The 26,712-nt window shown below is 41.9% G+C and overlaps 1 protein-coding gene across 1 annotated transcript in view; it reads right to left on the bottom strand.

The window, feature by feature from the left end:
• The window catches only part of SAPCD2 (suppressor APC domain containing 2), a 65,273-nt gene that overhangs the window by 24,560 nt on the left and 14,001 nt on the right, over positions 1-26,712 (bottom strand). Inside the window, 4 exon segments of the mRNA XM_029613508.1 lie at positions 6,484-6,585; positions 9,172-9,318; positions 21,529-21,546; positions 21,548-21,657. Of these exon segments, the coding sequence (XP_029469368.1) occupies positions 6,484-6,585; positions 9,172-9,318; positions 21,529-21,546; positions 21,548-21,657 (377 nt within the window).

Below are 26,712 nucleotides of genomic sequence, written 5' to 3'. Positions count from 1 at the left end.
TCCATATGAATAACCCATGAAAACATGTAAACACAAGCAAAAAAAATTAATTTAATCTTTCCACGATGGCCTTATCTTCTGTAATTGCCCCTTTAATCCCTCGATCATCTAACAGTCCAACTGACTCCCTCACAGGCTTTCCTGCTTCAGATATATTTACAAACGTTTTTACTGTGAGGTTTTGCCTCTATGGCCATCTTCTTTTCAAATTCTCTCTTAGCCTGTCTTATCAATGTCTTACATTTGACTTGCCAACGCTTATGCATTATCCTATTTTCTTCTGTTGGATCCTTCTTCCAATTTTTGAATGAAGATCTTTTGGCTAAAATAGCTTTGCACCTCCCCTTTTAACCATGCCGGTGATAGTTTTGCCTTCTTTCCACCTTTCTTAATGTGTGGAATACATCTGGACTGTGCTAGGATTTTTTTTATTTTTTTTTAACGACCATGCCTCTTGCATACTTCCTTTGCAGCTGCTCCTTTCAGTTTTTCTCTAACTAATTTTCTCATTTTATCAAATTTTCCCTTTTGAAAGTTTAGCATGAGCGCCATGGATTTGCTTTGTCCCCCTTCCAGTCATTAATTCAGATTTGATCATATGATCACTATTGCCAAGTGGCCCCACCACCGTTACCTCTCTCACCAAATCCTGTGCTCCACTGAGAATTAGATCTAAAATTGCTCCCTCTCTTGTTGGTTCCTGAACCAATTGCTCCATAAAGCTGTCATTTATTCCATCCAGGAACTTTATATCTCTAGCAAGTCCTGATGATACATTTATCCAGTCAATATTGGGGTAATTGAAATCTAAATATACAATGTTCTTCAAACTACTGTACAATGAGTCATATAACCACAAAGACGTTGTAGCAAAAATTTGACTAGATAGGTATCAACACTTAAACTATAATGTTCACTTTTGCATATCACATTTATAGCTTAGGGACCTTCATAACATCCACAGTGCTGCAAGTTAATACTTGTGTTTTGCACCTTTGTGAATCATATTTAATCTTTGGTCCATTAGTCCATTGAATAGACACAGAATTATGTGTGTTTTGAGACTTTTCTTATATTTTTCAATTTTTAGTTAGTATAAAATTGGCGGGAGTACTTCAAGGTAGTCTTGGACTTTCATTTGAATCAGTCCGTCTCCTTGCCGTCCCTGGATAAGGTCAGGGATATGAAGGAGAATCGCCTTTTGCACACCTTGGCTGTCAAGAGACTTGCATGCAGTATCTGGAGGTTTCTGAACCTTTTCAAAGATAGATTGCTTATTTTCTCCATGGCGGGAGTAAGCAGAGCGCTCTGGCTTTGCGGGCTACCATAGCTTGCTGGGCCATCCATTGCTCCTACCATGTGACAGGGGCCGACCAATGGCACAGATAGCCCCTGTCACATGGTAAAGGCAAAGGGCCATCGGCGCCATTTTGATTACTGGCAGCCAATGGCCCAAGAGTGGGAGATCGCTCCCAGGACCCCGGCTGGACCACCAGGGACTTTCGGTAAGTCTTGGGAGGGGGGGGGGAGGGGGTCCTAGTGGAATGAGCCCTAACCGGACTAGGCAACAGCTTTTCAGTATCCACATACATGGCCATGTACCTCCTTAATCCAGCAAGCTATGGTAGCCTGCAAAGCCAGAGCGTTCTGCTTACTCTCACCATGGAGAAAACAGGCAATCCATCTTTGAAAAAGTTCAGAAACCTCCAGATACTGCATGCAAGTCTCTTGACAGCCAAGGAGTGGAAAAGGCGATTCTCCTTCATATCTCTAACCTTATCCAGGGACGGCAAGAAGACTGACTGATTCAAATGAAAGTCCGAGACTACCTTGGGCAAGAAGAGTGGAACAGTATGCAGCTGTAATGCCCCCTGAGTCACCTGAAAGAATGGCAAGGTAAGGCCTGCAGCTCAGAAATTATATGTGCTAAACATATAGCCACCAAGAACACAGTCTTAAAGGTCAACCACCACACGTAAAGGCTACGCAGTGGTCAAAATGTAGGGCCCAACAAAAAATCCAGTACCAAGTTACGACTCCTCAAGGGAGGCTTAAAATGCTTCATTCCCTTCAAAATAAATGGATCACATCAGGGTGAGACAATGAACCACCATTCACTTAGCCCCTGAAACAGATAAGAGCCACAACCTGCACCTTCAAGGAATTAAAGCCAATCCTTTATTCAACTCATCCTGCAAAAAGTCCAGAATGAGTGGGATCTTAAATGAACAAGGATGACCACCATGCTTCTCACACCAGGCCTCAAAAAAACTTTCCATACCCACACAAGTCAAGGAAGTGCAGAACGTCTGCGTGCGGAGTAAGGGGACAATCACCACAGAGGAAAAACCATGCTTCAACAGGCAAGCCCTCTCAAGGGCCAAACCGTAGAACAGAACAGAGTTGGATCCTCGTGAAGAACCAGTCCCTGCTATAAAACTGATCCATGTGCGGTGGAAGGCGAAGGGGGTCTCTGAGGAGTCTTTGCAAATCTACAAACCATGGATGCCTGGGCCAGTCCAGTGCCACCCGAGTACTAGCCCCTTGTGGCCTTCGATCTTGTGAACTATCCAGCCCAACAAGGGCCATGGAGGAAAGGCATAAAGCAATCTATCTTCTGATCATATCTGTACAAGAGCATCTATTCCCAGGGACCACAGATCTCTCCTGCAATTGCAGAATCAAGGAACTTTCGCATTGTGAGACGTCTCAAGTAGGCCTAGGAAAGTAAGGCTCCAGCGATTCACAATTAGCTGAAATGCCTCAGCTAATACCACCCACTCTCTTGGGTCCAGACTCTCCCTGCTTAGAGAATAACTCACGGGCTTTAAATTTAAGAATAATAAATTTTCCTGTCATTAGTAAGGTGTCGCCCATTGAGTTGTTCAGGATGTATGTTATTAAAATCTTAAACATTACTGAACAAAATATGCCTACCATAGTCAGAGCATTTTATATAAATAACTCGTTTAAGACGAAAGAAAATGTCCAAACCGTTAAAGAAAAAGTAGATGGGGTAGAGGGTGGAAAAAATGGGGATTCTACATTAGACTTGTCAGATTTCTTAGAGAAATCTCAAGAAGAGTTAGTTGTGGGTAAGACAGGCACGATGCTAGTAACCTTCGCTTTCATTACCGATCGAGATTTGGTCATGAAATATTTTTTCCGTAATAGGTCCAAAACCTATTACGGTAATAAAATATGGATATACCCAGACCTAGTTAAAAACACTCAGACTAGGAGGAAAAAATTCTTGGAACTAAGGCCTAAAGTAATAGAAAGGGGAGGTCAATTTATTTTACGATATCCCTGTAAGTGCTCACTTAAATTGGATGGACATAATTATCAGTTCACAGATCCAGAACACCTAAAAACACTCCTGGGTTGATGAAGGAACGTTAGATAGAGATAGACTAGGGGGTTAAACCTAATTTACTTATATATTATTTTGTTTAAAAATTGCTCAAAATCTATAAGCATCCCTAATTTTACTTTATAAATACAGAAGTAATGTAAGAAAATATTAGGTTTGAATGAAAATATTCTATGTTTGATTAATTTCTTTTCTTATATTACATTACTATCTGTAATTTTCATATGGACAAGTTATTCTTGTATATATGTTGAAATTATAAATAAAGAATTTAAAAAAAAAAAAAAAGAAAGTCCGCTCTTACATGGTCTTTTCCTGAAATGTGAGGCCAAGATCTGCAAGATGACCTTCCGCCTATTCTATAAGCTGGTCTATTTCCTGCGGCAGTTGCTGGCTCTTGGTTCCACCCTGGCAATTGATGAAGGCCACTAGGGATGTGAATCGTTTTTCTGACGATTGAAAATATTGGAAGATATTTTCAAACTTGTCAGAATTTGGGGGGGGGGGTGTGGGAAGAAAGGGCACACAAACTCCCAAACCCACCCTGACCCTTTAAATTTAATTAGTTTGAATCCCCCACCCTCCCGACCCTCCCAAAATTTTTTAAGGTACCTGCTGATCCAGCGGGGGTCCCGGGAGGGGGGGATGCTAAAAAAAAAAAAAAAAAGGTGGTTTGTTTGTTTTTTTTTTAAATCGGCTCGGGCACAGCAGATTAAAAAAAAAAAAAGACCGCAGGGAAAAAAAAAAATTTTCCCCGATACCGAAACAGATTCACATCTCTAAAGGTCACAGTCCCGTTGTCAGACATCATGCGAACCGCTTGATCCCACACAGCCTGTAGCTGAACTGCAAGCATGCTGGCTGTACCACCCGGGCTTCCACTGCCTCAAAGGCTTGCTTAAGAATAGCCTCAATCCTTCTAGGCCACTCCTCCCTCTACGGGCATAGTCATCCGCTTAGAGATGGTACATACACTTTAGGAAACTGCAAACACTCTCAGAGCTGGATCCAGGGATGGATGGGCCTTCCAATGTCTGATCCCCTTTGAAATATGCCTCTGGGGCATCCCATTCCAGATCAACCAATTCCTGAATGGCAGCCATCACAGGGAAATAAGAGGCTTTATGTATGGCATCCGAATCCGGAACACCCAGCTGTTTTAAGGTCTGGGAAATCAGGGTCAGCAGTTCATCTCTATGAAAGAACAGTAACATGGTTTGATATGGTTCCAGTCCTGGAGGAATTTCCCCATCTTCCAGGGAATCGGGATCAACCTCATCAGTGCCATCCGGATTCTTGTTGAGAACACCCACAGGGAGCTGAGGAGAGCCCCAGGGCTTAAGCATAGGACTAGAAGAGGGAGAAGCCACTGGCTGAGGGTCCGGAGGACTGCACCTGAAGGGTGGAATTTTTTCAAGGCTTACAAGCCTAATAAAAAGCAGCTGAGTCCAGAACAAGCCCAGAAGAAACTGGAGTTGGTCCCACAGAACTGTCCTCTCCTGCAGAGGAGCCAGTCAAGGGATAACCAAGGTCTGGCGTCCCTCCAGCCAAGGCTGTGACCAACCCATCAGAATGAGAGGAGCCAGGCTCAGCAAAATCCAAGGAAGACCACTTTCTCTGAGCGTCTGAGCAACGCTGACAGATTAGAAGCCAGGTCAGGCTGAGAAGCTCTAATATGACAGGTAACACAAATAGGAAGATAGTTAGGCTTGTTTGCCAGCGCCATCGCAATGGTAAACGTGCATCTGAACGGCTCATTCTCAAAAAGGCTATGCGCACAAAAAATAAAGCCCCATAGAAGTGCGGCAAGGCGTCCGCACAACTTGTGCAATAAGCTAAGCATGTGAACAGTTGTTAAAACTTGTGCATAAAAGGCGCGCCCAAAACTGAGCACACAACACATGCACAGAGCAGACTCTTTGCGCACACCAACAGCCTGTAAAGGGCAGCAGAGGATGCACATTCACATGAAAAGTCCCACTGTGGCCTATCATGCGGCGTGCAAGAAAAAAGCCTAACTGCGGGGCCTAGCCAGGCTGCCCAGTTCCCCAACCCCAAGGGGGAATGGGAAATGAACATTAGGACAGCGCGCTGAGCATGGAGACTGGAGGAAGTCCTGAAATCCCTCTGTCTCAAAGGTAAAAACAACAAAAAAACAAACCACCCCACTTACCTGAGTTCAGTGCTTACCAGCTGAGTACAGCCAAAGACCATCTCTGCGGGAGGAGAGGTTATCTGCCATCACCACCACGCTCAGCCTCCTGCACCCACTGCCTTTCAGCTGAACTAGCAGCTAAGTCCACACCAGGAAACCCAGCTACCAGACCAAGACACCTCTAAGGGACCATGGAAATCACAGCAGGAATTCTGAACTGAGGGAGGGGCCTTTAGGTATCACCGCAGGAGAGCAGGGCTCTCTTTTCCTTAATTTACATTTCAAGTGTCTCCTTCCAAAAAGCTTGAAGCAATCCCCATAGGGAGATGCATGTCTACCATCTGCTGGAGACTGAGAATACTGGCAGGTGACATAAAATTAAGCTGGAACCCATATTGTTTCCAGCATGATTATTTCTGCTATTGTTGCCGAGATATCAGTGCCGTTTACAGAGTACTAAAGATGTGGTTTGGGAGAGGAACAATGTAAAAAGGCCTTGGAGCCAAGCTTCCCTCCTAGGGGATCCTGAACTCTCAGAGCAGAATGATAAAGTGAATAAAACTGTAACTAAGGTCCAAAATTTGAGATGTGAGCTTTTGGTTGGCTATCAGGGTCTTCCTGCCCATGGGCTACATATGTAATAAGGATTGCCAACTGGCTCCATATTCACCCAACAGGGTTGGTCCAGTCCAGGATTTAACCCTGTTGCACACAGGGACCCGTAGCCTTACTTTTCTTAGGGAATGCAATAGGCAAATCAGAGCTACAAGTCCCTGGATGGCAAATCTGGAGCCAGTTGGAAACTTTCTATATGCAGTGCACTACAATGAGACTGCAACCTTGCAGGTTTGTAGCAGAATAAAAACAAACACCCCTAAAGTGTTACCAGCTAAACCATGCCAAGGGTATAGGCCAGAAGAAGAAAAAGCTAGTGCATAAGAAAGGCTGCTTTCACCTTGCTGGAAGAGGAAATGAGGTCATTGAGGTAGCGATGAACTTCCTGTAACTTAGGTAGAAGATAACTCAGGTGACCTTGGCTCCCTTCAGAGGACAAATCCTGGGGAAGGACAAGAAAAAAAAAATATATACACACATACATAAAAGATCCTACTGAAGGAGAATTAAAGGGGGGGTGGGGAGGAGACACTCTTACTAAGACAGGAGAATTCTACAAAAACAAACTACTTGCAACAAGGAAACTAAATGTACTTTTCAGAACCAGGAATACTAGATCTTTACCTGGGAGGGTCCTAAGAATATTTATTTATTTATTTAACGGATTTATATACCGGCGGTTCCTGTATAATATACATATCACCCTGGTTTACAAGTAACAGTAACTATCGCATCAATTTAGCGGTTTACATTGAACAGATTAAAAACAAAGTAACAAATTAGAGTATATTACAAAACAGTTAATAAGCCTATGAGTTAATAAATATATTTAACATGGTAATATGAGTACAATATGGGTACAAAACAGTTAATAAGCCTATGAGTTAATAAATATATTAATATGCAAATACCCCCAATTACATAGGTCCTCATTGGAAAAAAAAAAGTCAATATTGACCATCAGTGATATGGTCTTTAGGAGCCATTAAACAATGAGAGAGACTTGATTGGGTCTTGCTTATAGGAGGAGGAATTGGGGGTGAATATAAAAACACTGCTGCAGTTTAATTTTGGTTTTTCTGTTTTTTGGATAATATCCTATTTCTCCCATCTTCACTGGGTTCTTCACTTGGCCCCATGAATGTCATCTTCAGGCCAAAATATTTGGCCACCTCTACTCTGGTTAGAGACCAGTGCCCTAGGAAGGGGGCAGGCAGAATAGGCTCCCTCATGCCACCACTCCAAGCTGCAGAAGAGATTATGGTGATGGTAGCGGTAGCAAGGAACAGAGTGCAGAGGGAAACAAAATTACAGGATTGGGGGTGAGGAGTAAGGGACAGTGTAGGCGAAAGTTGGGCAAGGAATATAAAAAGAAAGGAAGAAAACTGAGAGGAGACAATTAAAACAGGAAAGAAAGGAAAGAAGGCAGACAAAAATCTGGTACAAAGGCTGAAATACTTTCACTGGGTAAAAGAATATTACAACTAATACAAAATCTCATGGACCACAAAGCATTGGAACCTGCATGGATCTTCTACAAAGAAAAAAAAAGGTCACAACTTAAAAAAAAAAAAGTGGTCAATTCAGCTTTTTTCAGTAAGTTTGCACAGGTACCCTAATACTTAGTGGTGAAAAATAAATAAAACAAAACCACCTTAAAATTCTTTGTACTAGGAAATTAAACTAATTTTCTCTGTGGATAAAGATAGCTTACCATTGGTATAATGGGGAAATTGTCCCAGATTTGCTCACCAGAAAAATCTGGTAATCTTATTTTATGGCATCAGTTTTTTCTACCAGCTTTCACACAAGTAATCTTGTATTCTAACTCGAGAAGCTGTCTTGGTCCTCTTTGGCATACTAGCTAGTACTATGGTAAATGACAGCAGATAAATGAATTGGCCCAGTTTATCCAGCTGAGATTTTTCCTCTGGTTTTCTACCATTTTGAGAAAATGAGCAAACAAACTCCTATATGCAGACACACCAGCTCTCCTTTCCCCCTCCCCCCAGCCACTCTCCACATCCAACTCAAATGTGGAAACTCAATTACCCAAAGAGGATTTTTTACATGAGCTTTCCACATCACACACACACACAACCTAAGGCATCCTCAGATTTGAATAATTCACATCTAAATAAAATAAATAAATATGTCCCATAAAATGCACCACCTGCAGAGAATCCAGATGAGCTGTTAAAGCTCATTGTGTGTAAGTTTATACAAGCAACAAGATTTTGCTGTTCCAAGAGTGAAGCTACCATCCTAATTTTCCTAGTGGTTCTCATTCCATCACAAACCTATGGGCAGGATTTTGGCATTACACATACAACATGATCCAGGCGGGGGTCTCAGATCAGGTGTTGCAAGGCTCATTGAGCAAGCTGGAAGTCCCTGTGTTGCTTAAAGGTCAGCTCTCCATAGGTAAGAGCATTGGGTCATGTTAGGAAAACCACAGGGATAATCACATGTAAAAAGGAGCATCTCAAAATAAGGGACAGCTCTAGATGGTTTTCCAAGGGAGGAAGTTCCCACTGGCCCAGGCAGATCTGATGGTAGATCAGAAAGGAAGACACATCCATGCATTCAAGCCTTAGAAGTTATCCCAGTCTGCAGTCTTTTTCTTTCTATCCTGGGGCTGGGGAAGAGTTGACAGATCTACAGCATTCGAGATCATAGCAGGGCTTCCCAAACCTGTCCTAAAGACTCCACAGCCAATCAAATTTTCAGGATATCTGTAATGGATATGAATGGGAATTTATACATATCAATGCATGAAACATCTCTCATATGCATATCCACTGTGGGTATCCTAAAAACCCGACTGGATGAGGGGGTCATTGTAGTGGCTTGGAAAATAGGGAATAGGGTGGAATGCAATATGAAAGAGTATCCCTATAGGGCATATAGAGGGAGACTGAAAAAGTTTGTGATGTATAAGAGGGACCTCCAGCATGCTTCCCATGAGCTCCTATCCCAGTTTTTTGGTTCAGCTCATTCAAAAAGGAACCTTTTTTTGTAGACATACTTTCTGGGGCTGGTTTTTCCCCAAGTGCTTCTGGTGTTCCTGAACAGCTTGAATCTGCTGGTGATACCAGTCCCGAGCCCGCTCCAACATTTCCAGCCCCTGAATCAGGAAGTCTTTCTCCTGCTCCAACTCTTTCATTTGCTTCAGCTGAAAAGACACAACACATGAAAGACAAGATGTGACATCTCCATATCCCCCCCACCCAAACCAGCCTCCACAGACCAAATCTCTGGTATTTTCTAGAGTATAGTAAGACAGAAAAACAAACTGGGGTTTTCTGCCACCCTGGCTGGAGGAAAGAGGCATATCGTTCGATCTCAGTCCATGGAACAGGATTCTAAGAACAAAACTAGCCCTTCTTCTCACTTAGTAATAGAAGTTACAATTTGGCAACCATGAAAATGCATACAACAGATCCAGCTGAAGCAGACATTGGGTAATTAAATGTCCTGTTATAAAACTGATTAATCATTGTTAGTTTACATGTTTAGGTGACACAGAAATAGGATTTTGCAAGTAGGTCACAAGGAAGACTATTAGAAGAGAGCATGTGCAGAGGGCTGGTTTAGTGGATCAGTGGCAGTACTGCATTCTACTATATGGAGGGCCATGGGTTCACAATTTCTGGGTCAGGTCTTGGGACGCTGTGGAGTCAGCACCCCAGTTATTGTGCAATAGTGCTACTTAGTGACCAATTTAGGGCCCATGATTACAGGATCCCTAAGAGGAGCAGCCTTGGTGCACAGCCCCTAGCTGAAGACTAACTGCAGTGAGTGAACTAAGTTGTAAGGCAGTATAAAATAGGGGAGGGGGGGGTGAAAAATCCCCAAGAGGTTGTGAATGAAGGCTGATGGTGCTGTAGCTCAGCCCTAACTCCAATGGAATGGGAAGCACAATTAAGTAGGAAGAATCCCACCCTTATCCCCTCCTGCAATATAAAGGAAACATGCTACCGAAGCTATTGGGCAACTAGGGCATTCATACAGATAGCAATAAAGATGCTTTTGGTACCATAAAAGGTGCTGGGGAAGGGAAGAGATATTTGGGTTTTTTCAGAGTATCTTAGATATTTTACTCATCAGCCAATCAAAATACCAAATAATCTGTTGGTTATATTATAGGACAAGTAGAAAAGCCCGTCAAAAGATGGTGTAGAATGAACTCCCTCCTACACAATTCCATTCCCCCCAGCCAACTTTTCACAACCATGGCCCACAATATTCTCCACAGCAAATCAGTCTTGAGGGGCAGGAGCAATGCCAAATCACTCTTGTCCTGCTAGGTGCGACACTTAAGATAGTACCAATGAACCATGGATTTCTTTGAACCCTGGCAGCCGCTTTATACGTGCGCTAGAGACCTTGACCAGTTTCCTAAGACCATGTGCCTTTTCATGGCAACTCAAAAGTAGTCACATTCGGGCACAGTAAGTATTTTCCCTGTCTACAAAGGACTTACAATCTTAAAGTTTGTACTCACTATTCAGTGCATATGCAGAGTAGGCTACAGGTGCAAATACATAAGCATTGTCAAACACAAAGCTTAAGGCCAGAATCCATAAGCATATTCTCATTCGTCGCCAGACTCTGGAATTCTCTCCTGAGAGAGGTCACATTAGCCACTGAAAAGTTCATCTAACATATATGTTAAACCATCTCTTTTGCCAAGCCTACCCTTCTTAGCAACATCCCCATGATAGTTTCTAGTGTCTCACACCTCTACCTACCCCATTTGAATACTTCCTCTAGGCTTTGCTATTAGCATACATTGATTTGATACTCTATGGTGACATGTCCAGGTGTCGTATGTACTGTTCCCCCCCCCCCCCCTTTGCTCATATAAGAATATGAGATTTGCCATACTGGGTCAGACCAAAAAGGTCCAGAACCCAAGATCCTGTTTCCAAACAGTGGTCAATCCAGGTCAAAAGTACCTGACATGGTCCCAAAAGGTTGATTTCTTGCTGCGTATCCCAGGGATAAGAATGTCTCCAAGACCACCTTTATAATGGTTTATGGCCTTTTCTTCCAGAAGAGTATCCAAAGCTTTTAAAAACCCAGTTACACCAACAGCTTTCACTACATCCTCTGGCAATGAATTCCAGAGTTTAATTATGGGTTTAGTAAAAAAAAATGTTTTCTCCTATTTGTTTTAAAATGCATCACCTAGTAACTTCATTGAATGTCCTGTACTTTTTCTTCTTGGGGGGGGGGGGGAACCCCACCACACAACTGTTTTGCTTTTACCTGTTCCACTTAGTCTTATAGACTTCTTTCATATCTTCCCTCAGCTCAATCTTCTCCAAGATGAAAAGCCCTAACTTGTTTAGCTTGGTTGCCCTTCTCTGTATCTTTTCTAATTCTGCTATATCTTTTTTGAGATGTAGTGACCAGAACTGCACACAATACTCAAGATGAGGTCACACCATGGAGTGATACAGAGGAGTTATGATATTCTGTTTTACTCTCCATTCCTTTCCTAATAATTCCTAGCATTTTGTTTTCTTGGCTGTTGCTGCCCACTGAGCAGAAGATTGCGATGTATCATCAACTTTGATGCCTAGTGACTACTAGTGTGGAACTGTGTATTGTGTAGCTATGATTTAGGTAACTCTTCCCTACATGCATCACTTTGCACTTGTCCATATTCAATTTCATTTGCATGCCCAATTTCTCAATTTGAGGACCTCTTGCAATTTAAAAACTTTACACAAAATTATTCAAAATTATTCAATCAGCAAATTTGATCTCACTCATTCCCATTTCCAGGTTATTTACAAATATATTAAAAAGCAGTGGTCCCAGAACAGATCCCTGGAGCACTCTATTTACCTTTCCCCACTGAGAAAAATTGACCATTTAGTCTTCTCTTTAAACAGTTCCCAATCCACAATATGACACTGTCCCCTATCTTACTTTAACTTAGCACAGCATGACATCTCCCCCAAGCAGATCATTAAATACAAGAATACAAAAGAATACAAAAATATTTGACCAGAAAATAGTATATATAGACATCTAACACATCTGGTCTCGCCCATCAAGGCACTGAAGTATACATATTATCTATATATAGCTGGGCAATAAATGATTGCAAACCCCATATAGCTCACCAAAATAATGGAGGACCCATTCACCTATCTATACAGCCCTTCCCATTCAAAGTAAATGGATAGTGGATAAACCATATATGCCCATCTCTTTTATCCTAATATTCCCAAAAGAAGCTATTATACATGGCCATAATGCTTCAGGAGAAAAAAAAAAGTTATTTTCAATCAGTGCAATCTCTTTGTCTGTCTGTCTGTCCCAAGCTTCAATAGTTGGGGCAGATTTCCACATACTGGGCAACAATGAAAGTGTTACTAACCTAAAAAGGTCCTACTCTGTAGTATCTTGATGTGCTGAACACGAATATGACCATGACAAGTTTTTATTGGCTCTCATTTTGAAGATATTTAATATAGTTCACTTTCTATGTTTAGTCATGTAAATAAGCCTAGAATGATGTAATATTGCATAATACCATCATGCACACATCATCCAGTGTTTATTACATCATTTTCTGATGCAATGCAGTTCTACTGCCATGCTACTGCCGAGTAAGCTGACGTCAGCAGTGTACTATATGAAGCCCAGTCAGAAAGGGTGCGCATTTGAAATATTCATGCTGGCTGACTACTGCTGGACACTCCGCAGAGATGCTCCCGAACAGGTGTACAAGAGACAAGCAAAGAAATCTAAGACGTAGTCTATGACTTCATTTTTCAAATGGTATTAACCGTAGGTCTCCTACTATTGGCATACAGTTCAAGATGTAATTATATTATTGCATATTACAAAAAAACTAGAGCCAGTTTTGCATTTTCACAGTCACATTCGTGTTTAGCACATGGAAATGTATAAGAATTGACTAGTTTCATTTCCGTAACATGACTTGTGAAAATTTGTTGCCCATATAAATCGCTGTAGTGAACAGCCAATAACTTCTTAGCAGTGGCCCGGTGTTGGGCTCCCCATTTCCCCAAGAGACAGCTCCAGGTAAGCTCAAGATTTCCATGCAGTATTTTGCCAACTTTGTGGCCAAGGCTTTTCCAAAAGCCTTAACCTTCAGGCATGTCACCACATTTACAAGTATGATGCCTTGAGACCACACTCCCTCCAACATAGCCTGGATGATCCAGGAGAAAAAAAGTAGCAAAAAGTATGTTCGATGTAATAATTTAATCAATTCCACCCTTCAGATATTTCATTAGCATCTCTCCCAATATATTTCCAATCATCCACTTTCAAGTTCGGTATTCCCCTGATCAATGCATTTGAGTGGTGGGTCTTCTGCCAACATTCCCCCCAAAATTGCTTTGTATAACCAAGAAATACTGCATCGCGGGATATCTTCTGTCAGAAATATCTTCTCGAATTGGGATGGCAGCTTACTTTATAACATACCTTGTAAAGATATCACACCAACGTTGCAATTCCTGCACTGGCTACCGATGATATATCGTATTAAATACAAAATTCTCATTATAATACACAATTTAATCTATAACCCATCATCAGTCTGGCTATGGTCAATGCTGAGACTCTACAAACCATCTCAATGGACAAACGTATTCTTGAAGTGCCTACAATAAAGACAGCAAGATTAGATCAGACCCGTAAGTGTGCATTTTCAGTCGCTGGTCCAGTTTTATGGAACTCCTTACCAGAGGACATACATCTCATATCCAATACCAAAGAATTTAAAAAGCTTTAACAACCCTTTTATGCACCATGGCTTTATAACATCACATAATCATAGATTTCATGTCTTCCTTTTTTTATATTGAAATACTTAAATTTTTAAAGTTGTTCTCATGTCCCCTATTTATGTTTATTTAATTTGTTTTGTTTACTTGCTTCATATAGATCTTTTACTAAATGGCTTACCTTGAATTTATGTATGTTTTAAATTGTAAACCACATAGATCAATTAACCAAGTTGTATAAGCCGGTATATAAGAATTTTTAAATAATAAGATTCCCAACCTCTCTAAACACCCAAGCATATCCCCAGCCAAAAAGCACTAACACCCACCAGTATCCAATCTTTGTCCCATTGACGAATCAAACTTCTGGAAGTGACAGAGCCAAATTTCCTGTGAAGCACCCCCCCAATAGACTAATGTTATACCCTTTACAAAAACGTCAGGGTCAGAAAAATAGTGCCCATTTAACTCCGCAAGAAAAAAAGAGAAAAAAAAAAAAAGAATGCATTGCTTATCTTGGAAGTTATGAAGGTGGCCACTATCAAGGCTCATGGAGAGCCTCTCCAAGCCAGCAAAGGTGCAGCAATGCGGTGTGCCTGATCAACTGTAAGGACGCCATTTTTGCATGGAATTTTAAGTAGCTGGGGAAGGCAACAGGCCACAAAGGTGACAATATCATGGCCCTCTTTTTTACCGGGAAGGCCTATAATGCGGATGTTTCGTCTCAAACCGATTTTCTAAGTTGCCTGTTTTCTGGGCAACAAATGTCTGCAAGCCCTCCATTTTTTACACCTTAGCACTCAGCAAATTCAGAGAGTCCTCCAAATCTGAAGCCCGGGTTTTGGCCTCATCCAATCTTCCCAAGTGGTCTCACATAGTTTCCACAAGCTGGACAATTTTATCCACTACCACACCCAACCGGGTCTTCAAGTGTGATGTAATCTTAGTGGTAAAAGCCTCCAGGAGGCCCTCAGCTTTGTCCAGGCAAGCCATGGGGGGGCCTGGTTTGTCTCACCCTCTAGTATTGGCGCTATCAGCTCTTCATATCACTCCAGTTTGCCCCGTGTACCCTTCTTCAGGGGCTTTGATCGGTTTCTCTGCCCAGAGTGCAGATATGGAACCTTGTGATGAATCCTTGCTTATCATTTCAGGTAAAGTTTAGTGACAGATTACAGGATTTAATCAAAGAAATGTGAGTAGGCCCCATGGGAGCTCAGCAACACATGTCTGTGTGGCTCAGAGCATGACTGGAAGTCCTCTGGGATCCCTTTTTAAAAATTGACGTCATTTGGCAACCCACCAGTTTTCAGATACCATAAACTAATTTTAATGATAGTTTACAAGTTATCAATAGCAAGTCTGCAGATTCATTTTTCAGCAGGCTGGGGTGTATACCATCCGGTCCAGATGATTTGCTATTCTTTAATTTGTCAATTTGCCCTATTACATTTCCCAGGTACACAGATTTGTTTCAGTTCCTCTGAATATCTTGTCTGGCATGGGTATCTCCTTTACAACTTCCTCAGTGAAGAACAAAGCAAAAAATTAATCTAGTCTATCTGCTATGGTTTTGACATCCCTAAGTGCCCCTTTTACCCCTTGATCATCTAATAGCCCAAGTGACCCTCCTCGCAGGCTTTTTACCTTATATGTACTCGAAAGTTTTTATTATTGAGTTTATGCTTCCAAGCAAGCTTCTCTCAAATTCTCTTTGCCTTACTTATCATTGCTTATGCTATTTCCTGTTTTCTTCATTTGGATCCCTTTTTCATTCCTTGAAAGATGTTTTTAATCTATTATAGCCTCTCTCACCAACTTTTAACCTTTTTTACTCCTTTTCTTCCCTCATCTCCCAACATGAGTGTGAGCCCCTGAAGGTGTTCACAACTCCTGTCTCCCATGTTTTCTCCTTCTTTCCTTTTTGGAAAACTAAAGTTATCCAGCTCATGGATGCAGATGAACCCAGGTTCCTTCCCAGTGAAAAACCTTCTCCTTTTAGTTTGTTTAAAAGCAAAAGGGAAAAATCCATTACTGAAACAAAAGGAACCAACACATGAGATCAGGAGGATGATGGGGGAGAAAAGGCTCCCAGCTCACAAAATAAGGTTTCTAAAAATAGTCTTTAAACAGAAGGCACTTTGGTTCCATTTCCACTCAAGTTTAAGATCTTCAAATTCCAGAGACCTTACTCCTCCTCCTCCAAAATAAAAGCAAGGAGGACAGCACTGAACATGCTGCCCCCAACTTTCCAAAGTAAAATGATGATTAGGATATATAAGGAACTCGCCACTTACCATTTACAACCTGGGGTGCTACCCATCTAGCCACTATCCTATTCTTCCCACAGAATGAGTTGGTGCAGACTGAACTAGTGCCCAATTCTAGAATTTGTGATGTATACTGAAAGAAAGAAAAAAGCTTTTTTCAAAAATCCTCCAGCCAAACAAATACACAGCACAAGGAGTAGTAGATTTCTCTTCAGTTCTTCACTCCAAATTCACCCAGAGTATAATCTGTTATGAACATTTTCACTAAGAATAGCAAAACGATTTTACAGCAATGGTGAGTAGCTTACAATAATGGGAAGGGCAATATTGAAAGTCCTCAACATCCATACCATCAAGTTGAAGGGAGACTGATGACATACATGATTCCCCTCCTGTTAGGACTGAATCCAGACCCAGAGGATTTGGCGGATAGACTGACTGACAGCTTGACAAGGCAGGAGAACCACACTTCCCTTGGGCCAAGCTAGGGTAAGGAAGATAAAAGGCATGCCTGGTCCTTAAGAATTTGCTACAAATTCTGCTAACCACAGATGTGGTGGAAACAGCACCTAGAACAGATCTGAATTTGCTTGGAAGAATGGAGCAAAATTTGTTGCATTTTCTGTTGCAAGTAAGTTGATCAATTGTCGAGTCCCATAAGGTTAAATAGCTGGTTTGCTGCACCTTAGTCCAGAGATCACTCAAAGGGTCAAAATAATTCTGCTGATGTGATCTGCCAACATGTTGACAATTCCAGGAAGGTAAGTTGCTTGAACAAAAGCCCCACAACACAGCACATTTGCAGATTCTCTGAGATTCCTAGCAGAGGGTCCAGAACCCTGTGCTCTTTTCCTTGTTCATGTAGGACATTGCTACGTGGTTGTCTGTTTGAATCAGAATTCTCTTTCCCTGAAGATGCAAGAATACTCTCAATGCATGCCGAATGTCTCAAGAGGTTGATCTGGAACAGTTCAAAGTTCAGAAACAGCCTGTGTCAGCAACCCTATTTTTAACCCTATTTAATATAGTAAAAACCTTAACTACTCCCTATAATGAAAATTCCACAAATTCCGATACTAATTTCTGCAATATTATTGCCAAACATTTTGAATCCAAAGTACTCAACATCACTGCAGAATTTTCAAATCTTCCTTACCCCACTCAGGGAAAGGAAGAACCTAGCCAATCGTGGTCAGAATTCAACCCTGTTTCAGACACTTCCATCCTAGCCATTATAAACAAACAAAAACCATCCAATTCTCCCTACAATCCATGCTCTGGAGCCTTTTTCAAAGCTCTTAAACACGAAGCTTGTTCTTTTCTCAGTCTTTTAGTTAATCAATCCCTAGAATCAGGTGAATTTCCTCATACCCTGAAAAAGACCTCCATACTACCAATTCTAAAAGCAAAAGACACATCAGACCTTAATAACTACAGACCTATTGCCACCCTCACCTCCCTGGCTAAATTAATAGAATCCGTAGTACTCCACCAGTTAACAGACTTTTTAACCGAACATAATATTCTTCATGTTAATCAACACGGATTTAGAAAAGGTCATTCCACAGAAACACTCCTTTTATCTTCTTTTGATACATTCTTCCGTGCATTTGACTCATATACAGACTACATCATAGTCTTTTTAGATATATCAGCTGCATTCGATACCGTTAATCATCAGATTCTCATTTCAGATCTCAAATCCATAGGTATCACAGGTACAGTTTTAAATTGGTTCTCATCATTCCTTTCCAATCGACCCCAGCAAGTTAACTATAATCAACAACATTCCGCCCCTTACACCATTAATTCCGGTGTTCCTCAAGGTTCATCACTTTCTCCCATTCTATTTAATATATATCTTCTCCCTCTATGCAATATTTTATCTTCCCTCAACTTACAATTCAAAATATATGCAGACGACATCCAATTCTTTGTCCCATATAAAACATCATGGTCAGCCACTCTATCCCTGGTCTCGCTCTACTTAGCTACCATTAACTCCTGGTTTTCTCATAATCGATTAAAATTAAACCCTTCAAAAACCGAACTTATACATTTAACTTCCATCTCCGATTCTTCATTAGGTCCACCATCACATCTGACAATTAATAATACTTCTATTCCTATAGCACGTTCTGCCACAAGTCTTGGCGTAAACATAAACTCAGACCCCTCCCTAAAACAACACATCTCCTCACTCACAAAAAAATCTTTCTACAAGCTACGACTTCTAAAACACCTCCGTCTTTTACTTTTCTACCGAGATTATAGAACCATCCTTCAATCTTTAATTTTCTCTGGTCTAGACTACTGTAACGCTCTTTATTTAGGATTACCAGATTCCTCACTCTACCCACTCCAACTGATTCAGAACACTGCTGCCCGAATACTAACCAGAACCTCTCCACGTCATCATATCTCCCCTGTTTTACAATCTCTACATTGGCTACCCATAAAGTTCAGAATAAAATACAAAATTCTCTCCATTATCCACAGCTTAATTCATAATCATACATCCACTTGGCTTTGTTCACTACTCCGGATTTATAAACCAACACGACATTTAAGATCACTTAATCAAAATCTTTTCAATCGCCGGGCCAATACTTTGGAACTCTTTACCAAACCCCCTACGTTCAATATCTAACCCTTCTCATTTTAAAAAATCTCTCAAAACTCACCTTTTTCAACTTGCATTTAACATCTCATCTAATTAAACGATTACACTCTTATGCCAAACTATAATTGCATAGTCATCTGCACCCTTTTTAACCCTCATTTTCCATGTTTTCAATTTGTCATTCTCCTCCCTACTCCCCCCCCTGCAATATTAATACAATCTTTATTTTTTCTATTATTTCCACCCCACCCCTCCACCTAGAAAAAATTAAGCCCATGGCATCAAATCTTTTATTTTATAAAAGTCTTTAAGCCTAGCATTCTGACTAGTTGTTGTTTATTTTATGTATATTTGAAACCTCATTTTATTTTTGATTATTTTATGTTTATTTTACTCTTGTAAACCGTTTTGATAAAATTTATTTTTAAAAAACGGTATATAAATGCTTTTAAATAAATAAAAACCCATCCTCTAGTGGATGTGGCCATTGCCAGTGTCACCAGATATGGTAAAGCTCAAAGAGGAAACTACTTCCAGGATGGTTGGTTTCAGTCAGGAATTTGGGGGGGGGGGGGGGGACATTTCTCCATCTCCAGGGTTATCTTTACAGAATGCAAGAAGGGCTGACCTGGCTGATCCTACTAGGAGAAGAGACCTCACTGAAGAGCTCTCATGTGCAGGCAAGGAGGAATAGCATAGTTAGAGCAGTGGCTATGAACCAGGAAACCAGGGTTCGAGTCCCACTGTCGCTCCTTGTGACCTTGGGCAAGTCACTTTACCCTCCATTGCCTCAGGTACAAAACTTAGATTGTAAGCCCTCTGGGGATAGAGGAACAAACTATTGCTTGCTGGTTGAAAAGACTCCATCTCAAAAAGGTTGGGCCAATTGAGACTGATCCGTATTGAAAGCTAAACATTGGTGAAATACCGGCATAAGACAGAAACACAATGGTAACTACACTCTACAAGTCTGAGGATACAATTATCTTTGGTTATCTTCCTTCACTCAGAGGAACAACTGAATCCTTTCCCCTATCAAAAAGGAGGGTGGGGGTCGAGGCCCAAGGGTCATCAAAGAACTAGGCCCCAGTTTCGACCAGAGCTATTGTGGAGTCTTAGGCAGGACGTCTCACATGTGGGTGCCCCTGGGACTGGAGGTTGCTGTTGTGGTAGTACAGGTGTAGTACAATGCCACTGAAATTAGTGGAAGGGGCATCTCTGGAAAAAGGACTATTTAAAAGCAAAGAAGGCTGGTCAGATACTACTGACTGCAACTAAACTGCTGCATACTGCTCCTTAATCTGGGCAATGGTTTCTCTGACCTTGTTTCCAGACCACAGAACGTCAGCCAACTTGTCATGAACATCTTTCCATGGACTGCTAGCTCTCCACCAAGTCATCCTGCATGCCCCAATGGCTGCTAAAGATCTGGCCAGTGTCACTCGTATGTGACCGGATGAGATACTGCTCACATTCTTCTGAATCCAAAGGGCTTACCAGGTCACCATTCTGCTTCCCTACCAGGGTATCCACACAAGGCTTCAGCTTGTTGATGCAGTCATGCAAGCATTGTACCATATAAAGTTGTGGAGCCACTATGTGAGTGGCTAGCACAGAGCTCTAGCAGACTTTCTTTCTGAAGTAGTCCAGCAATCTGGAATCTTTACATAGGGGTGTGCTGGAAAAACTCCTGGTCCTTTACTCATACTTAAGATCCAGCATCCTGACTACTGAAAGGTAGGAATCCGGATAGTCCCACATACCAAAGAATTTGATGAATAGGACTCATTGCTGGTTTGGAAGGGGATTACAGAATCTGAAGTAGACCAAGGACAGACAGACAGACCCCCAACGGCTTTACCCAATTTGTCCAGGAAACTTGAGTATGCAAGGTCTTCTAGTGGGGATGAATGCATTGGTAAGTCCTGTAGACTCCTCCTCCAAGCCAAAACGGTGGTAGGATACTAACCCATGACCCCCAATTAAGATGATGGTAATCAAAGCAAAGATCTTTGTCAACCTGAAGATGAATGCTGGCTATACTCCTCTACAGAGGGGGATGGCCTGCCCAACAGACATGAGCTAGCTTTCATTATTGATTTCTGATGGGAATTCCTATGGTGTTGAAGCTTGAGGGACTTCCTCCCGGGGGGGGGGGGTGGGGGGAGTGCCTCATGAGGCAGTGTGCAGAAACTCCAGCACATACTCAGTTAAAAACAAAACAAAAACCCAAACACACACTCGGGAGCTAGAGTTATGGGTCCATTCGAGTCAGTCAGATGATGCTATCCATGTATCATAGGTAATTCAGACCTGCTTGTCAACAGTGAAGAGGAGTACAACCATCATAATTTAAAATTTATTAACCACTCACTCATGATTGTGGTGGGTCACAAATTAAAACATCATAGTGTCATAAAAAAATATTGTACACAATTGCTACCTAAAATTACTTACAAATTATGTCTCACAAAACTCCACCCTCTATCATGCTTGAGTGAAAATAGCCATTGTTTCATTTTCTTTTTTTTTTTTTAGTGAATCTCCAGGGCTCTTTGAGCTGTTGTGGGTATGTGATGACAATGTATGGCGGAGATAAACATAAGTCATGTGATTTAATTCACACCCTCTCTCACATGTCTAGCGACCAGTGGAGAACACAGAAAACCCACCGAGACAGCCTTTATGTGCTACTGAGTTTGGGGACTACTCCTTACCATGCTATAGTCGACTCCCATTAGTGATGGTGTGTCGTCTGTGCTCACCCCGATTCTGTGGTGCTGCTGGGGGTCCTGCCGTTTCTGCAGAGGTGCTCTTACTCTGCAACCGGCCCCCGGGTCTTCCACCTGCAATAGGGAATTGGGGTAAGAAGCAGTCAAGCCGGGCAAACAAGGGTAATCAACATCCACAATGAGATACGATGTGAAGCCAAGGCTTTTTGAGTGAACTGGGAGGCTCATTTGCAAACAGGAAAAAAAATAGTCTCTGGGAGACTAAAGATGCAGCAAGCAGGATGTGAGACAGGGAAACTAGAAAATGGGCAAAACCTGCCTTTATAATGCTACCAGTGCAAAATGATCTTGAAAAGAAGCAGTTTTTGTTTGTTTTTTTTAAGCAGGGCAGATTTAATGACCAATTTAAAAACAATTTTTTTTCTGCATTCATGCTTGATATGGGAGAGAAGAAGGGGCAAAGTGCCACAAAAGCAGCCCTTTGAAGCAATGTTAGTACGCATGGCCCTAAAGCAATATTTGTGTATGGCTGGTGTTGGCCGATGATGACATCAGCATATTACACCAATTTTAAAGTCTCTACATTGGCTACCGGTGTTCTGGCAAGGAAGATTCAAGATATTAGTTTTAATATTTAAAGCAATCATTCTGTTCCAGTTGCACTCTTGCCAACTTTGAAAATTTATATACTGTCAGATGCCTGCGGTTACCATCTGTGTGAGACCAGAGAGAAATTATTAACAGTCCCCAGCTCTGAAATAACCTGATATTAGATCAGAGGCTTGTATACAGGCATTGCTGATGCTTAGGCTATGTCTTGCAAGGAGCAGACCTCACCATGTCTAGCCCAGTTCTGTGTATTGTCGATGCTATACTGGCTGTACATTGTGATAAGGGAAGGCATTTTCAGATTCTAAGAATTTTTCTTATTAAGCGTGCAGATATTTATAGTTATGCTCATTTGTTTGATATTTTTATAGGTTTTAATGCTTTTTTTTAAATATAGGTTATTTTTATGTATGGTGAATGTGTAAGTCACCTTTAAAAATATTTTGATAAGGCGAGTTATAAACTTGTAAAATAAATTTAAAAAAGCAACAGGGAGTACACTCTTCTTCAGATTGGGTATTTGGTACAATTGCCCATGCCTAAATCCAAACCCTACTTTTCAGTTTCAGCAATGCAGTGCCTACACACTATTACTTCAGTGTATTCAATTAACCAGGCAGAAAACCCATACCATATATTGAGCTAGCACTATGTATGTGCATTTGTTGCATACATATCTCCTTAATGGAAGGTAGGTGTGCATGTTGGTGACTGCCTACATGTGCGCCTACCTTCCATTCGCAAGATATACATGCACACCGCCAAAATTTAAACAAAAGAGAGCAACAAATACACCTTCAGTGCTAGATGGGGATAAGGATGGGTCACAAATTCACACCCCAGAGCATGCCGAGTTACCAGAGAATTGCAGTGTGTACAGGTCACTACCATGGCACATGCTAATTTACATAGAAGAGATGCAGAGTCAGCAGTAAGGGACCAGTGCACTATGTTCTCTGCAATACTGCATAATCCAAGCACTTGCTAAATGAGCATTAACTTCCTAATTTCTATATTTTTCCTTAATTTCTATATTTGGCCTATTTTCAAAATGTCAGGCTTATCACCTCTTGCCCCCCCCCTCCCAATCGAGGAAGATTGGCAGGTCACACCCACTACCCAGGGTAGCAACCCACCCTCTATTAAATAACAAAATGAGAGACAACAGAAGATGCAAAACCTAAACCCAGGTTTAAGAGAAAAAAATCTCTAGACTTGATTTACATCTCAAGGTCTGGCCTTCAAGACATCAAGACCAAACTTGCTCCCAAACGAGATCTGCAATTGAATAAAACACCCCCCCCCCCCCTCCCCCAATCAGAATGGGCTCCGCAGTTAAAGTGTAAATTAAAGCCAGGTATCACTTGTTCAAAGTTCTTACGCCCTCTCCTTTGTTTCAGCCTCGAGAATCCTCTTGCACCAAACCGGCAAGCCCTAAATGCTATGCATGGCAGGATGCACTAAGATCTTGTGTTTAATGGAGGAATGTTGCCAAGCAACAGGAGTGTCACATTCTGACAGGAGTGTTTATATCTTCTCAGAGTTGGCACAGACAAACCCCGATCTTGGGCACCTCACCCTGAAGAATCCTGCATGCACACTTACACTGCATAAGAGGGCAGTCTCCACATGGGACCAGATTTTACAAGACCATAGTCTGACATTTTCTACAGTGACTTGTTTCATTGCTATGACAGACCGGCACCTTGTACTCACTACACATCTTTATAAGTCACTAAGGTTTAGTAGTTATTGGTGAATGCATTGGCTAACCCATAACAATTACCGGTATCTAACAAGACCTCTCCTTCCAAAAGGACTAAAATTCACAGACACCCATCATTTAATGATTGGGATATGAAACTGCCTCCCCACAACATATACACCAATCTTCAGCCATAAAACTTGCACATCTGTTGGTTTATGCCATCTTGCATAAAACTGACCTACCAACTATTTACACTCATACACACAAGAAGCCAGCTTCAACAGGAGGCTGGGTGCTACAGTTTCCTGGGAGTCCATTTGAGCAGTGCTAACATTGGCTCCTTTCATGGCCTGCATCGATTAGGGCAGGAATCCCCAAAATTATGGCCAGAGAGCCAGATGCAGCCCTTGGCTAATTTTGTCTGGCCTGCAGTGGTGAGAATGCATTCCCCGCCCCTACCACCAGCTCAGATACTTTAAGTTGGATGTGCAAGTGGCAGCACATCAGAGCGGCATGGGACGGTGCATACTGGTGCAAGGCCACCACTGACTGGAGCAACTTGGGTTGAAAACAGGGGAAAGACTGCAGTACAGTCATAAGGCCACCGTGGAGGGTGGCGCCATTCATGGGAAGGAAGGCACTGGTGGTAGCAAGCTGTGGGTTCTGCAGGACTGTAAGGGAAAGCCATGTAAAGTGGTTCCTGGAGCTCCCAATTTCACTGCTATCTGTTCAGAGCATGGAGGTCGTCCCCCAAGGCGGCACAGGATGCAGAAATCTGCATCATAACCCAGATGCCAAGTCTGGGAGCCTCTGCTCCCTGGATTAGGGTCTCCAGAAGGGGTTGGTTTGCTCATGCCACAAAATCTGTCATGCTGCACGAGAGGAGGGGGTAAAGCGAGAAAGGGGTGGGGGAAAGATGAAAGGAAAAAGAAGAGGGAACATGGGGGGGGGGTGAAATGTAAGTCTACACACCCCCATCCCACCCTCTACCTCCCAAAAGTAGGCAGAAATTGGGGAAAGAGGGAGGTAGGGGCACCAATTTTGAAGAAATTTAGAATTACTGACCCTTATCTGCCACACCCTACAGGCCTGGGATCCCAACCCCTGCCTCCCCCTTTCCCAGCATTTCAAGCCACCAAAAAGGCCCAGATATGGTAACCCACTCCACCCCTAAAGCCTAAGCAAAAACAAACAAAAAAACACAAACCACACTAAACAAAAAACAGCTTTCCCATCTATCCCACCCCCTCCCAGTACAGGACGCTCTCAAGAACCCACCCCATGGCCCTCTTGGCGATTTGAAGTGTCCTTCCCTTGAGTTTGAGAATCCTGGATTAGGGCATCATCTACCACAACTAATAAATTGACATGCAGAGCCAGAAAATCAAGCCAGAGACAGGAAAGGCTGGAAACTATTTTATTGCTGGAGCCCAGAAAGAACATCACTGAATTAGTCAAATGTAAACCAGCTTGGGTCCCAACTCAGAGTATCAGAACCTAGATATAGCTCCCACAAGGAGAGAATTTACAAGTAGGAAACTAGAGCCAATCAACCAATTAAATGCCATATCTGGCACACAATTAGTCCCGTCTCTGCAAAAAAACACTCCATTCCTGAGAGAGTTTGCACCAGGCCTTATACTTTGTAACAAAAACGTGGTTGTAGGTATCGGAAAACTGCATCTTGAGAGTAGATTACAAAACGTTCCCTCAAGGTCTCCGAAGAGACTGACTGCTCCCTGCTACCACTTTAAACAGCTGAAATTGTGTTATACTAGCTGAAACCCGGTAAAGCTTCATGGGAGAACGTAATGTAGTAAACAAAAGGAGAGTTTGGTTTGGAAGTAGTAAGCGGCAGAGGTGTGTATTGTATTGGAGATAGCAGGAACATCGTCTAGTGAAGGCTTATTTGGGTATATATTTTATACATGCTGTGAAAGGAGACATATAGTGAGGTAGTGAATGGCAGGAGTGGGTGTGAGAAGGAATGTAAGAAACTACAGAAAGACAGAGGGCGTGCTGGAGAGAACATACGCGTGGAGGGTGGGAGCTGGAGTGTAGCGGGGAGGGGAACAGGAATCTGAAAGGTGGGTGGGCCTACGGAGGGGAAGTGGAGTCTGAAGGGACTTCCTGGAGGAATAGGACTTCCTAGACCAGCGGTTCCAGCTGCAGTTCACTTACTGCCGAGAGCCTGAGTGGGACAGTCCAAGCTTTCTTCACCCGGGCGTAAATTGTGGCCAGTAACCTTCCTCCCTGGACTGGGTATGCACAATTGCACAAATATGAATAAACCATTACATTCTTACTAGTCAACGCTCAATCAGTATCTAAGACATTTCCCATCATCACAGATCTAATCTATGACACTAAACCTAGTTTAATTGCAATCACAGAATCATGGCTAAAAAAAAATCATATATGGTACTAAAAAAAAACCAGATCGCACATAAGTGATTTTTCAATTACCATAATAAATAGACGAGGTGGTGGTTTTACTACTAATTGAAAAAAAATTTAAATGCAAACTGCTAACAACCACACCTCCAAAAAATCATGAAATTGCAATATTTGAAACAAGTCAAATACATGTCTTATCTACAGTCCACCAAGTCTCCTCAAATTAAACATTTCTCCACTAATCGAATTCCTCACAATACACAAATACATCTACACCCATCATACTAGTCTATTTCAACCTGCACATGGATACAACTATTATCAGATACATATATGCCAGACACAAAGACATAATGAAGACACTAGGTTTTAAACTAAATTACAGACAAACCTACACACAAAGCAGGGCACTCATTAGACCTAATATTTATCAACAGCTACCTTGAACACAAACA

This window comes from Rhinatrema bivittatum, chromosome 8 (genome assembly GCF_901001135.1).
Source record: "Rhinatrema bivittatum chromosome 8, aRhiBiv1.1, whole genome shotgun sequence".
Taxonomy (NCBI): Eukaryota; Metazoa; Chordata; class Amphibia; order Gymnophiona; family Rhinatrematidae; genus Rhinatrema; species Rhinatrema bivittatum.
The sequence above is the reverse complement of the archived record's forward strand: the minus strand, read 5'-3'. Positions and strand labels throughout refer to the sequence as shown.